The sequence below is a fragment of the Nanorana parkeri genome, unplaced genomic scaffold (genome assembly GCF_000935625.1).
Source record: "Nanorana parkeri isolate BGI_ZX_2015 unplaced genomic scaffold, ASM93562v1 scaffold1274, whole genome shotgun sequence".
In the NCBI taxonomy this organism is placed as follows: domain Eukaryota; kingdom Metazoa; phylum Chordata; class Amphibia; order Anura; family Dicroglossidae; genus Nanorana; species Nanorana parkeri.
This window is the reverse complement of record NW_017307542.1, coordinates 367095-383230: the sequence shown is the minus strand read 5'-3', so window position 1 is coordinate 383230 and position 16136 is coordinate 367095. Positions and strand designations below refer to the sequence as shown.

The window sequence follows — 16136 nt, the reverse complement described above, 5'->3', positions numbered from 1 at the left end:
CGATGGTTGTAAAGTGTATGGCCACCTTAAGAGGCAAAGGAAGAATGCTGATATATGTTTCCACCTGTGATGGAAAAACTGCTCAAAGCGATATATCCTACAGAGCAGATCCAAGAGCAGACAAAGGTCACATCAGTTCAAGACCACATCTGAAAAGAAGATTTACCTTTGATAAAGAGACCACATGGCTCCAGGTCAAGTGCCCTAAATTGGACACCTCCCTTGGAAAAGGAATTATAAGTAAATAACTCATTTCCCAGCATGTTGTTAGGCAGACGATTCTGCCTTGCTTCCTGGGGGTTAAGCAGCAGAAATGTCTCCCTGATGATGATGTTATCATTTATTTAAGGCCTGTGAGGCACTCTTATAACTAACTGAATAGTTTGAAGGCTGCAGATAATAATGTATGATGGGTTTCTTGTGCATAGTATACAATGTATACCCTTACAGCATTGCATGCTGAAAGCATAACTGTACTTTTAGTGCAGATATCTTATACTTGACCCCCTTTCCCCCAGCACCTCCAAAAATCTTCATCACATTTCCTCATTCCTGCCAGATCTTTGCTGTGTGGGCCCGGCCCGGAGGTCATCTAATGTTGGGACGCATGAAAGCCCTAGGAATGAATGGAGTTTTTCACTAATGTCCAGAAGCAGCTGACTGGCCAGAAAACTTTGCAATGATGGTTGTGCGTGGGGCTGCAACAACTAATAGATAAAATCGATGATAATCGATAATGAGAATCGTTGTCAACTATTCTCATTATTGATTAGTTGATTCTGCGATTAGTTAATTGGGCCCCCACTGCACCTACGTTTCTCCCTGTTCCCCCTGCAGTGCTTCCGATGGTTCCCCATAACCCCCGCTGTGCCTCCGATGCTACTCCATTCCCCACGCTGTGCCTCTGATGCTTCCCTGTTACCCCCGCTGTGCCTCCGATGCTACTCCATTCCCCCCCCCTGTGCCTCTGATGCTTCTCTATTCCCCCCGCTGAGCCTGTGATGCGTCCCCGTTCCCCTGCTGCGTCTCTGGTGCTCCCAGTTGCTAAGAGCAACAGCCAGCCTTCTATTGGTTATTTTAAATTGCAATAGCAGGCTGGCTATTGCACCCGCACACTGCCTGCTGTCAATCAGCAAAGGAGTGGACCTGAAGGAGAACTTTCTCCTTCGGTCCCTCCTCTGCTGATTGCAATTTAAAATAACCAATAGCAGGCTGGCTGTTGCTCCCAGCCACTGCCTACTGTGTTTACATTTATCTGTGGCAGTGAAGTGAAAAGGTGAACCCTAATGTCACCTTAAAGAGAACCAGTCACCTCCGATGTGCTATCACATAGGGGGCTTGTGAGCCCCTCATGTGATAGCCAAGAAGTAAAAAAAAAAAGTTTTCAAAAATAAAATAAAAATTACCCAAAAAAAGTAAAGTCCCCTGACCCCACGAACGTGCGCATACTAACAGAAACACAAGTTGGGTCCACCTATGTACGAAAACGACAATTGTGCTACACATGTCAGGTGTGAGCAATAATTCTTGGAGCAATATTCATGGCTAACTCTAAACTGATTATTGGTCGGAGTTTTTCAATTCACATTGTTTTAAATCCATGAAATTAATTAAAATGTCTAATATAATGCATACAATTTTTTTTTTTTTAATTAAGAAAGGTGGGACAAAAGTCATTTTTCGTTTCGGCCTGACAAATTCTGCTGGGGGATTGTGCATTGCGCTGCCAATCATTTCAATGCACCCCAAACGCGGCTCCTGTCCGCAGTGCAATCTCCCGCACTGGAATGCGTGATACTGCAATGCCAGGCGTTCCAGTGCAGTGAGTTTGCAAAACTGTGCATGCAGATTTATTGTGAAGTAAACTTAATGTTTGTAACACTGCATTTGTATATTTTATTTTAAATTCGGGATTGTATTTATTTCATTTTTTTATCTGATTAATCGAAAACATAATTGATAGTTTGGGCACTTTTATATTGTTTGTCCCAATCTCCCTCATTTACACTTTTGCTGATTAGCTTGGCTTACATGCAAATTTGGAGAACTATAGTGTATATGCAATACAAATTTGTTTACAAAATACTATTTTAACGTGCACCAAATATAAACAGCAAAATACAGATTTAGAATTAACCTTTTTCTTTCAGATTATTGCCAACTTCTCCAGATGTAAATTCTGAGTATTTGATCAATGGAAACACTTAAACATCCTGAACACATGTTGGCCTACAATGGGGAAATCATTATCTTTCAGATTTCACAAATAAAAGGTACTTCCAATGCTGATGAGCAACATGTTTTACAATTTTCAAGAAGAAGATTTCATGCAGACTCGGGAACATTTATCGAAACATCTTTTGGACAGCACAGCATCCAAACCCTTAAATCTTCATCTGTTTTTGTATGCTCTCAATGTGTCACAGATGTAAGAACTGGTATAAAATTACCTTGCATTTTGCTAAAGACACGGAAAAGAAAGCGAAGTGGTCCATCAAGGCTGTTTTTGCTGCTAGTACACAATTCAAATGAGGTTGAACTGTGTCTTAAGTTCAAAGTAGACACTGAATCTATAGAAGACCTACATTTGATTGACGGCCCAACTGTTCTTTGGAGACAAAATGAAAAAATCTTTTATATTTCATCTTTGACGTCAGAAATTTTAACAGCTCCAGTTAATATTTCTGCAATACACTGGGCTGGAACTGTTGAAGATGGTACTTACGCTTTGGGAGCAACAAATATGAGAGGGGAAGGAGGAAACGTACCACGAACTTCTCATCCTGACAGAACTCTTCATGGAAGTGAGTTTGTTTTGTACAACTTTGAAAAGCAGACGGTCATGTCAGGATCTTGCCTTGTTCCACATGCATATACAAGTGTGCTCTGCTGTCTTGAAGTCTGTACTATGCGGTGTGAGAATCATACATATGAAACGTCTTCTTTAGGGGCCAGCCGCAAGCAGTTGATCTGGTTTGAAAATGGAATTCCTAAACGGGTCTGGCAGATTCCAAATGAAAATCTGTCAATGTTACAAGTTGCATATACAAGCCAAGCAGATGTGTTATGTATTTTGTCCTTTGCTTCTGGGGATGTTTGTGCGATACGGAAAGATGAGTTGCAGGTAATTATTTATAATTATATAGATATTTTTTAGATGCATCTCCAGACTTCCTTTGTCTCCTTTCCTTATACAGGGTATGCTCAATAAAAGGAAAATGTAAAACTGTCCTTCTAAAACTCTTGCCTGTAAGGTCTCTGGGTGATTTATAGATGTGTCAAAAGTAAAAGCACTTTTATTTACCGTATTTTGCGGTCCATAAGACGCACCGGACCATAGGTCCAGCGTGCCTTATGGAGCACTCGACAGACTAGCTTCTGTCACAGCTTCTATGACAGAAGCTGTGACAGAAGCTGCAGTTAGTGACCGCTGAGACAGGTGGCGCTGTGATTACAGCGCCACGGTCTCAGTGATCACACAGAGCAGACGAAGAAAGTGGTGATCTCGATCGTCGCCGCTGCTCGGTTTTAATACGAGTGATCGCATTAGATCACTCGTATTAAACGAGCAGTGGCTCCTACTGCTGAACTCGATCGCCGCCGCTCGGCTTTAATACGAGTGATCTCATTAGATCACTTGTATTAAACGAGCAGTGGCTCCTACTACTCACCCGGCGCCCGAAACTGCATGTCTCGGGCGTCGGGATTAGCTCCTTTTGGGAGGAAAAAAGTGCGTCTTATGGAGCGAAAAATACGGTAAATATTTACTGTTCATTATGCAAATCAGAGTTAAAGTTCACCTTTTGCAAAAATTAAATGCATAATTAATAATTAGGACTGTTACTGATAAAAAATTTCGAGTTCGATTCATATAAAAAAAATTTATCGATTAATTTCGATTAATTATAACACACATACAGATCCAACTACATTGGTCTATACACATACAGCACAGCAATGAAGTAATAAAATGAACTAGGATCACACTAATCCAGCACGTTATTAATCTGAGTTGCCCCACTCAAGCGGCGGCCATATTGAGTGGGGCACCTGAGATAAATAATGTGCTGGATTACTGTGATCCTAGTTCATTTTAGTACTTTATTGCTGTGGTATATGTATATAGGGCAATGCCGCAGATGGCGCTCGTGCAGAAGAACTTTCTTAGCCAAACCTCGTAGTTCTAAGGAAACCGGAAGTCAGGCGGTCCCAGAACTCGATAAGTTGGGACTATCGATAGAACACCGGCCCAAGTGGCTTCGTTGGCTAACGAAGGGAAGGGGGGAGGAGTCCGGTGACGTCACGGACATCGACGCCACCGGACTTCTCCCCCCTTCCCTTCGTTAGCCGACGGAGCCACTTGGGGGAGGGAGGAGTCCGACGGGACTCCCGGAAGACCCAGAAGCCGGCGGAGTGGTGAGTGTTTTCGTCATTGATCAAAATCATTTTAATCGATCAAAAATATTAACGATTAATCGCGTAATTAATCGTTAATTTCCGCAGCCCTATTAATAATATAGAAAAAAATATGCATTTCAATAATATTTTTCATTCAAACCTGGAAAGCATTGAAATTGTGATCACTCGATTACAGCTGCAAAGCTCAAGCTTCTGCACATTCTCTCCCAGGCAGAGCTCATACGGAGGTACGGCGTTTCAGGTAGGAGAGATGGGGGAAGGACAGCTGAACTTCAAACTGCATTAAATCACCTCATACAGCGTCCAGCCATCCTTGCTCTAGGTAGATGCGGGAATATGGGCAGCTCTTCCGCATTTAACCAGAGCGAGGACGGCTGGACGCTGTATGAGGTGATGTAATGCAGTTTGAAGTCCAGCCGTCCTTCTCCATCTCTCCTAACTGAAATGCTGTACCTCCGTATGAGCTCTGCCTGGAAGAGAATGTGCAGAAGTCTGAGCTTTGCAGCTGTGATCGAGTGATCACAATTGCAATGCTTTCCAGGCTTGAATGCAAATATTAAAGAAATGCAAAACAATGTTTATATTATATTAATTATGCATTTCTTTAATTTTTGCAAAATGAAAGCCCCAGAAAGTTTATTTTTACTTTAACAGGGGAACATATATATATTTCCAGTGCCCATTCGTAATAACTTCTGTGAAATTATTCACACGCAGGAATTGGAATTTCAGAAATTCACATGCAGGAGTTGGGAAGGCTTCAACCCTTCCCAAATCTAGTGTTATGATTGCTATTGGGTTCATTTATGGACGTTCCCCCGGTGCACAGCCTGGTGAATGATGTTTACATGGCACTAGCTTCTCTAGATGACGCTGATGAGTATATACTGTACTCGTTAGTACCATCTAGGGGCACTAGTACCATGCAAACCCATCTCCCTGGAGTATAGCCTTTCGTAGGAACTTTTATAAATGAACCCCTATGTCGCTTGTCCCTGTTGGGGACATTTTCCTTCACTTTGTGTCTCAGATGAATTCAAGACAGGAAGTATGAAGAAATCTTCCCTCAGTAGTAAAAACTATTTCTAATGTCTCCCTGCTCTGTCAAAAACTCATTCAAATTGTAGAGAAAACCTCCTTGACTGCCAATCAGTTTCCACATTCTTTTAATGTGCTCCACAACACTAAGGCATGGAAGTGTTGAGTCTTCTGACTCCTGCTGTACCGAGATAAATTGTGAGGCCGCCTGAAAAATGACAGCCAGTGAAATCAGAGTAAAGTCAGAACTCCTTTTTTAGATGACTTTCCAGGTAAAGATATTGAAGCTATTGGATCAGCAGACAGTCAATCAACTTGTATTTTCAGAAGGAAGTCCATAATGGCAGCCCACATACTTCCCACGCATATCTTGCTTTAACTCAAAGCTATGTATGATGTGTTATCCATCTGCTTAGGTGTACTGCTCCACTGCTTCCAATACATCAGCCAAGGGATATAAGTAGGGCACCTACATTTTCAGAATGTTTGAAATGTCAGTCGACATTACAATTACGTGCAGAAATGGCAGTACTGTGAAGTGCGACCCCCTCCATCTATTTAGTAGTCTGCCATAGCTGGTGTAACGGCTTAACCTATACTATATACAATTCACACACCCGAATGAGCTGTTGTTGTAATGTAATGTTGTTAATTCCAAGACACAGCACTCGCCTCTAAAAAACATGGAAGAAAGAAGATGCGTTAACAGGAACCAGTCTGATTGCTACTGTCCCTTATTAAGAGCAGGTTTGAAAAAGCAAATATTTGGTGATCTAATTAAGCAACAATTTTTACTGTTTGAAAGTTAACTTATTCATTCCGCAGTTTTTTTTTTATTTTTTTTTTCTGTGTGGCAGTTTTTGAAATGCGCAGACAAACCATTCAAACAGAAAGGAAAAACTGCATATGTTTCATTTACAGGCGACTGCAACATGGCAGCACGTTGTAAGAACGTTGGTAGACGATTTTGTTGGCAGTGGATCTGATCAGATTCTACTGCTATTTGAAGATGATCCAAGATTTCCTGCTGGCCAACAAGCGTTTAGGCTGACAGACTGTGCTGAAATTGACTATCCAGTAAGTAAAAAGCTACGGCTTTTGGTTTTAAATCTGTTTCTCTGTAATGCTGTGCATATTTTTTAATAATATAAAACGGCTTCTTTTTAAGGGGTTATAACTCTCTGAAATATTAAAGTTTATGTCCAGCCAAAATGTTTACATTTTGGATAAAGTGGGGAAGGTTTTTCCTATCAAATTTTTGCTACATTGTGAGGCTCTTTTAGAGAAAGATTAACAGATACCATACACAATCACATTAGAACCTTCATTCGTTTTGGTCGCTAAAACATTATGTGAGCAGATATAAATGTAAACAATAAGTCAAGGCAACTGGACTTGCTGTATTTTTCTTGAAGACGTTTCACTGGACATCCGACCAGCTTCCTCAATTCAGAATGACTTGTACAAAAAATTATCTGGGAATAAATATGGTGAATGTTGCTCCAATCCACATCATCTGTTAATTCGCAACCAATGTTGATTGCATTTGCATAATTGGAGTTAGGAGGTGTTATTAACCTGCCCAGAGAGAGGTGTTAAAACAGCATTGTATGTGGCAGACAATAGATGTCTCCCCCCACCTCTATTCAAGCTTGGCTTCTCCATTTTTACATAAATGGCCTCTTTCCACCTCTTTTAAACCAGTCCTCCTCCCTGTCTAGGATGCGTAATTGACTGTCTTCAAAGGAGTGACCTTTTTCCTATAATGTAGGTACACTGCCAAAACCTGACCAGAGGGTTTGGCTCTTCTATGCTGTGCCATGCGCTGGTGTAGCTGCTGTTTTGTTTCACCGACATACAATTCTGAGCACTCCTCAGTGAATTGACCAGTGACACGTCTTCAAAAAAAATACAGCAAGTCCAGTTGCCTTGACTTATTTTTTACATTTATACCGTGACCTGGATGAATGAGAACCTTCACAGACATTATGTGAGCAGGATTTCATAGTGGCCCATATATGCTGCCAATTGGCAGAACCTTCTAGTTCTTTCTAATTTGCACCTCATTTTAACTGCTGATATCTCTGTTTCTAATGATGATTTTTAATATGCGGTTTTCACTGAGGATGGCCTCTGGCTGCATGCCACAATTTTCTTAATGCAATGTGCCACAACGTACAGATCATTCACATGTGTGCACTATGGTGCGTTGTAATGCACGTGCACTGTAGTGTGTTGTGTTAGCTGGGATTGCTATTTAAAATTAATAGCTATGCTACGCATTGCATTGTGCGACCTTGATGTGCAATTTCCGCAATGCACAGGTGTGAACAGGCCCTTACTGAGCTTCAACCCACTATATTACTATCTTTTATCAGTGACTATATCGGTCATTTTGTGCACTTGTACACTCTTAGTTCACACAATGTGTTGTTAGGATGTATATTCCATTGGATAAACTTTGAATTCTTACAGGATATAGGAACTGACATTTATATCCATATGGTAAGGGGGGGAGGGCTTTTATTATAACTTGCATGGCCTATCAAGAGCTAGGTAGTGTGTACTTCCTTCTTCATTCTGGGATCCTGAGAAGAGTGGCACATGTCCTGAGGCTGGCCACAGAGTTAAAGATAACTTGCTGAAATGCACTGTGATTAGAAAAGACAAGATTCTTGCTGGCTCTTAGATTGAACAAATTGCCTCTTGCATTCTATATTTTTTTTGATAGGTATTCTTTTTATAGAGGAACTTCACTCCCCTTCTCCCCCCTTCTTTTTTTTCTGAGTTATGCTGAGATACTCGTAGGCCCAATGATCCAGCAGTGTTCTGTAGGGTTCTGCTGCTGCACCGCCATTCATAAGTCACCATCTTCTGATTTGACATGCTTTGGGGGACCAGCTATCTCTTCAGGGTTCTTGCCACCATTCACTGATGACACACATGCACCGCGGTGCGCCGTAATTGGGCCGGCTACAGGAACGAGGAAGAGACAGCCAGCCCCCTGATGACGCTCTGTGGCACATGCACTGTAGAGTACCCCAAGACCTCCTGGGTTGTATGAAGTGGATATCATGAGAGGCTATGGGCAACACATATGTCAATCTTGCCTAGGTGAGAATGCAGTAAGTGCAAAGAGGTTTCCCAGAAAAAAGTAATTAAAAAAGGAATAATAAATATCGGATTGTTAGAGAGGAACGGTTAGGAGTGAGAGTGGGTGGGGAGGGCGAGGTTCCACTTTAAGATGCCACTTCCTTTCTATAGGACATTAGTTTGGTTTAGCACAATATCACATTTCATTGTCTCCACTCGATTTAACAGATTTGCCTGTGGGCAGGGTATATTGCACAATGTTCTGTAGATAGTGTAGCTGGTCCCTGCAGTATGCATTATCCCTTGCAGTAACTTTTACCTGTGCCATTACTGTCATGTATCTAGTGTAGTGTGAAAGACAAACACGGAAACAATGCGAAGAATATGCAGATAATGGGTACAGTTACAACATGTGTGGTAAAGCAAGCATTTCGTTCGACAGCCACGGTAAATATTGAATAAAGTGAAATTCAAAGACCTCTGTAAGAAGAAACGAAAGTGTTATAGTCATAGGTTAGTGGAAAAAAGAAAAGTAGTGATCAAAGGTACCAGTATCATATTTATTGTTTGTCTCTGTTAATGATTGTTAAAAGCATGAAAGGAAAATTCTGTATAAAGTATTTAGATTTTTTATCATCTTGCTGTTGGAGTAGAGGAAAGATCATGGCCAACAGAGAATAGCAATCTTATAAGGGCTATCATTCAAAATGATTCAAGGTCTATTCCATTCACACTAATAGGTGTTTTTTTTTACCACCATATTTACAGTTGTGTGAAAAAGTGTTGGCCCCCTTCCTGATTTTTCATTGTTTTGCACGTTTGTCACACTTTAATGTTTCAGATCATCAAACACATTTAAATAGTAGTCAAAGATAACACAAGTAAACACAACATGCAGTTTTTAAAGGAAGGTTTTTATTATTAAGGGAAAACAAAATCCAAACCCAAATGGCCCTGTGTGAAAAAGTGTTTGCCCCCTAAACCTAATAATTGGTTGGGCCACCCTTAGTAGCAATTTAAATCTGACGCTCTGTGTGTTCTTTTTGTAGGGACAGGTTAGTTATCTTTTAAAGGAGAACTATGGGGTAACCTTTTTTGCCCATAGTTCTCCTCAGGGTCACAGGACGACATATACTGTGTCCTCCTGTGATCCAAAACTCAGCATATAATGAGCTATTGCCTGCTGTATGTTGAGAGTGCCGCAGCCGGGACGGATCCCGACAATACTGTTGAGATCCACCCAGCTGGCTGATTGACAGCTGGCTCTGCCTTTGTAAAAGCAGAGCCAGCTATGCCCGCCTCTGAGGAGCGGTGACTGACAGTCACGGCTCTCTGCAGGGAAATGATCGGGAAGGGAACGGAGCAGCAGTGTGTTTTTGCTCACTTCCCGATCAATAGAGCCGACGTGACAGTTTCAATGTCACACGTCGGCTCTAACTATGGGGATGAGTGTAATTTACTCACCTCATAGTTCTCCTTTAAGTGGGCTTGCTAGGCCTTAATCTGTCACATGTTCTTGGTTTATGGGAGGGGGGCCTGGAAAGAATTAGTGTGAAAAGATACTGGCTGACCGGCCTCCTCCTATCGCACTATTGGCTATGGAGCTTCACCCTCCCATTGCAACAAGATTAACTTGTGCCGGCATTGGTCTCAAAATTACCCAGTGCCTGTGCTGAAAACAGTGCTAATATTGGAATTACAGTACAATACACAATGAATTGTTTATCTAGGGGACATGACATGTGTGTGTAAGTGTGTGTAATTTTTTTTTTTTTATCATTTCAGGGTGATAGCACAGATGAGAAAATCACTGAAAATCAATATCCTCAAAGTCATTTTCTTATGGTACAGACTCTTGAAGCAAGGTTACAGGTTAGATCATAAGTACATGTTTGATTTTAAAATGTAGAAACTAGTGTAAGCACACCTTGTTCCATATATTCAACTTATTTGTATGCTCTGGTACTTAAAAGTGTTTCTTTCTTTCCTACACTGTTGTTCTTCTGTTATAATTCCAACAACCTTTACAGAGACTCTACATGTGCACAAATAAGCCATAGAAACCAGTAAAACGAAAAACAGAGAGGAAAGAAGTAAAGCATGCACAGCAGATATGTTATAGGAAGAACTGTTATACAGTTAGACTTTCTGGACTGTCTTTTTATATAGATTTGCTTTCTCTTTACCCTTTTCTTTTTGTATAGTCTGTTTGAGCAATATGTTCTGCAGATAATATGTACTGTCCTTCGTTTACTGTGATGGAGCAAAGCTTAGGCTGGTGTATGGTATATACAGTTTTGCAGTTATGGGGCTCTGTGAATTTCAACATTGTGCCTTCCTATAATGTTTTCAAACTGCTGTTCTTATAGGCCAGCTTACTATCACTTGAGGAGATGGAAAACCACCTTCAGGTACAGGACAGAGTGCTCCAGTCATCATGTGAGGCATTAATAAGCATGTCCCTGGGCAAAGAGACAACTGTACACTCTGCAGAAGAGGTAAATTAACAATTACCATCCACTTAACTTTAATGATCTATTTGAATGTCTAAACTATTTTAAACAAGAATTGCCTTTAAAGTGTATGTCTGTGCAAATAAACCAAAACAAAACATATGCAGTACATTTCTGTAATACATGCACATGTTCTAACCCTTTTAAAAATGCTGCAAGTACAGAAAAATACCTGGTAATCCTGCCAGAAATCCAGTAAGGTCCCAACTTTTGGATGTTGGCTAACAATGCTGCACAAAAATCTCAAATAGCGTTGTCAGCAAGTTCTCACCTACTAAATTACAGAACTCTGCCATCTATTCTCTACCCCTACCACAAGCATACATCGATTACTTCCTACCAAGACAATGCTGATGCCTTGCAATCAGTAGCCTGCCCACTGACTTAGTGTAGACAAAGGGCTTTCGATGGGGGAATGGGCGGGCACGGATAGGATGTCTACATTAATAGGAACTGACATAACATGTGCATGCTGAGCAGTTCAATTAGTTAACCACTAAAAGTATGGCAGCCTAAAAAGCAGCAGGTGCATGCATAGTTTATATGGCATGGGAGGCTGTAATGTAAATTGCATTAGGTTATATCTAGTGGTTCTCAGGTGTTGGGATCCATGATAATATGCAATTGTTCTTTTGAGCAGGGGAATTAGTTATGCTGCAACTCATAGCTGAAGTATAAGGCTCTTTTATGGGGAGAGGATTTCTATTTGGATTCCACCTCCTGTTTTAAATTCATAACAATTTATCTCCAACAGGACTGTGTTTCAGAATATGGAGCTGGTTGAGGAACTGTAGTTTTATGCATCTGAATTTTAGCATTGCCTTTAAAGATCATGAGCATATTTTTCCAAAATAGGAACCTCAGATATGACAACTAGGCCTATATTTCTGTTCATTTTTGGGAGAAATCCAAAGTTAGTTTAAACCTACACAGATAATCTTATACTGTGCCTTCTCCTTTAAGGAAAATTTGGTTTCACTGTGGGATGATTCAGAAAACTGCGATTACCCTTCTGCAGCAGACCAATCTTCTTCTGTAGATCTAGAAAACGTGGTTGAGAAAGTTTGGCATCGGGTGGTTGATGACTTTCTGGTGGTTGGTGTAAAAATGAAAGAATCTGCCCACTTGTAAGTAATGTCAAAGTTTTGATGCCTCTTTTTTTAATTATTATTAATTTGTTCCTAATTATTGATTTTCTTTGCATTGTTTGAATATTTCTAATTAGAAGGCTAGATTATTTTAAATTGAACCAGACATAGAAAGGTATCTTAACCGAAAAATACGAGTTTAATATATTGCAACTTACCAGACCTAAGATGAGATTGCTGTATTAGGTTTGTTTTTTCAGACGTTTTGTCCTTTAATTACACCTAGTAATCCTGTAAATAACACACTTTCTGTTCTTGGAAGGATACACTTACTCTAGTTAAACTATGGAGGGAGCCAGGGTTGTCTGCCTTTGGTAATCTCGATTACATGCTGAAATTCATTCTGTGGTTGGCCCTATGCCCTTAAAAGAAGTCAATCATGAGGTTGACTTTTCCAAAGGGACATGCTGGAAAATCAACATCCGAACAGTGGAAGATTTGTTCATCCATGCTGTTAGCATGGATGGAGGAACCTGTCATCTTTTTTTAATGCAAAAATATGATAGTGTGTACCCAGCATACAGGTATTGTTTGCCATTGTTCAATCTCTTGTAGGCATAACCCATTTGTTTCAGGATCCTTCTGACCCTGTGCCCCCTAAAGAACCCCAAGAAACTTTTTTTTTTTTATGGTCAAACATCCTGTTTTTTCACCCCAAGATGTTTCAGTTACTCCTGGATACTAGTTGTCTCCAGTGGTGACATCCCTCTGCACTAATTCTTAGTTCTGCTCTTGTCTACCTTAGATCTCTGGTTATTTCCACCCACCTTGGGGTGTCCCCCACTTCTCCTGTTCCATTTTCCATAATTAATATAAATAAATAAATTAAAAAAAGAGCAGGACCCAATGCAATGGCAAAGGCATGTATGCAAATCTCCAGCATCTATCATACACTAAAATATTGGTTTTGTTTAGAGTGTAATTGTAATAGAAAGTAATAGGAAAAGAGCTAAGAGGGCCTTTGCACTGAACATCGAAGATTAATTTATTTCCAATGTCTATAGTTACAGAGGTGAATTTTTTTTTAAAGAGCTTCCACTGCTTGTTCAGAATATGTAAATACTTTAGCAAAGTCTGTTGTACAATTTGTGCTACGTGCATTCCTTGCCACAGGGAGTCACAGTCCTCATTGAACCAATAAACCACTTTTTTTTTAAACCACTTTTTAAACCACATCAGGGTCAACTTGCAGACTGTGGGGTTTGACCCCAAAGCTTACATAAACCTACATTAACTCTGTTTACATGAAGGAGGTCAGTCAAGTATATAGCATCTTCTTTGTAAGAACTAGAAGAACGGAAAATGTCCCTGTTGTCCATCAGTTTTCAGTTCTTTTTCCATCGGCATGCTGATTAGAAAATACTGACTGACAACAGTGTGAAAATCAATCATTTTATTTTCTTGCAGCTTTTACGATTCTACCCAGCAGTACTAAATAAAACATTTATTTTCTAGTCCAGTTTATGTACAAGCAGGAATAGTTTCTGGAGACTTTAAGTGAATCTTGCTAACTTTTTAGTGTTATCTGTACTGTACGATGTGTTTTTTACAGCACTGTTTGTTGCTTTTCACAGATCACTGAATGACATTGGCTTATCTCTTATAATGGATCAAGAAATAGCTTTACCCTCCCCAGTTACCAAGTGTCAGACTAATGTGCTAAAATTGGCCATCAGTTGTTCCCCAGATTCCAGTACTCTGCACCACACAGAACCCATAGCAAAGAAACAAAGGCTCGACTACAATAGCAAAGATACTCTTACAGAGAATTGCTCACAGAGACCCGGCCCTCCGTCCTATCAAAACGATTTGGAGCACACAGTTACTGCTGTCACCGAGCTGTCGTCAGTGTTGGCACTTAATAACACTAGTTGTGCCTTGCTGCTGCATGCCAGAAGGAAAAATCAACCTGACTGTTTACTTAGAAGTGAGAGGCTGAGCTTGCCATGTGGGAGAATTCCTTTAAGCCTTGAAGATGTTTTAAAAGGAAAACATACAATAAATGTATTTGAACACTGTCAAGGTAAATTTATAAGATTCCAGAGAACCTTCACTGAATTATTCAATGCAGACAAAACACAAAGGCTTTCCTTTTATTATTATTCACAAGTTTGTATTATGAGTGCTAAAAACTTTTACATTTTCAGCCAGTGAACTCCTCTGAACAAAAACTATTGAATAATAAACGAAAAGTACACCATGTTATAGTATACATTTGTTTACAGTGTTTCATACTTTAAACAATCATCATTCTTAAAGAAAAACTGTGCTAAGCACTATTTCTATGTAAAATTATAATATTGGATGAAGATGAAGGTGGATATAATAACAGAAACACTAAGAGGGTTATTCACTACAGACCTGAAGGATCCAACTGTAGCTTCAGCTGATCCTTTGGCTCGCTTCGTCCGCCTGTGCCCTTCAGTTCAGTCTGAACCGAAAGGCTGCTGTACGGGCTATTCACAATAGCCCGTACAGCAGCTGAAGGCAGCTGAGCCGAACCTATATGCTTTGGCTCAGCTCAACAGATCAGCGTCCCCAAATGACCTGGGGACGCTGATCTGTCATGAAACAATAACAAATGGGTGGAGCTGGCCGTGACATCACGGCCAGCTCTGCCCATTTGTTATTTATTGCCCGGGACATGCTAGAAGACTCTGGCAGGTGTCGGCCAATAGGAAATAGATGGGCGGTGATGTCACCGCTAGCTCCGCCCAGTTGTTTATCTTTTGCCAGCATCTGTCAAATTTGACACTAGTTTGTTGTGTGGGGTCGGGTCGGCGTGCATAATTTTTTAAATTATTTTTTCTTTAAAATATTTTTATTCTTTTCTTAAATTCTTTTTCATCTTTTTAAATACTTTGTAAACTTGTTTTCATTTATTTACATGTTTTCTATTCTGCTTGCTGCCTATTCACTTACTGCCGTTCTGCCCCTATGAGAATGGGGCAAACAGCAGCGAGTGAGCTGCCGGAGCTTCGGCTGAAGCTCCGGCAGTTCGGTTGAACTCCTTCTGCACTTCAGCTCAGCCATACATGCAGAGCAAGTGCACTACACCCAGAGTTTACTGCAGGATCAATATAGTTGTAGATGGGCCTCCTGGATGTGCAGTAGGCCCTAGGCTGCTTCTTATACTGCCTTTGGAATAATCTGTCTATGAATTTGCCCCTCTGTGTCCCAGTCTCATCCAAAGCTGTACATTATGACCTTTAACCCCTTCATGACTGAGGCCCTTTTTCCCATTTTTGCACCCATGTTATATTCCACATTTTAGGCCTGAAAATGACGTATGTCCCGGGCCCGTAGGAGGGGCAACGGAGCCCGGGAAGTACGGCGGGGGGGGCGGCCCCTTCTTCGGGACGCAGAAGCGATCTGGCGACAGGTAAGTCGCCAGGATCGCTTCTGTTGTAAAGCCGACAGTCGGCTCTACAAGTTTAAACAGAGTCCCGGCGGCAAAAGTCGCCGGGAGTCTGTTTAAACAGCCCCGATGCTGGCGACGTACACTGTACGTCGTCAGTCACGAAGGGGTTAAAGAAATGCTAAACTCAAGGCGGATATATAGAAAAACTGTTGCGAGGAATTACAAATATGTTATAAAGAAATTAGCATGATTTTGCTTGCACCTTTGTAGCATCAACTTCTGTTTGCATTTCCAAATCTGCAACCTTTTATGTAAATGAAACTCAGTCTCTGGTGTCTGTTCATACTATAAAAAATGGTTGAAAAAAATTCCAGGTCCTCCTATTTGTTTTCTGGTGACAATGATCTATTACATTCTTTTGTTCATAATGGGGGGGAGTTGATAAATGAACAGTGAGATTGATATAATGTGTTTTCCATTATCCGATTTCATTGTCTAGCCTTACTACCATGAAACCTGTGAAGACATGTGACATCTAATTCCTCTGAAATCATTTCCCAGTAA

At 40.7% G+C, this 16136-nt stretch overlaps 1 protein-coding gene across 1 annotated transcript in view; it reads left to right on the top strand.

Moving 5' to 3' along the window:
* The first annotated feature begins 2154 nt into the window (after positions 1-2154).
* The window catches only part of FANCB (Fanconi anemia complementation group B), a 22998-nt gene continuing 9016 nt past the window's right edge, over positions 2155-16136 (top strand). The window contains exons 1-6 of the mRNA XM_018569014.1: positions 2155-3124; positions 6379-6534; positions 10336-10422; positions 10920-11048; positions 12027-12190; positions 13786-14234. Of these exons, the coding sequence (XP_018424516.1) occupies positions 2195-3124; positions 6379-6534; positions 10336-10422; positions 10920-11048; positions 12027-12190; positions 13786-14234 (1915 nt within the window). The 5' untranslated portion in view covers positions 2155-2194. The remainder of the gene's footprint in view (positions 3125-6378; positions 6535-10335; positions 10423-10919; positions 11049-12026; positions 12191-13785; positions 14235-16136) is intronic.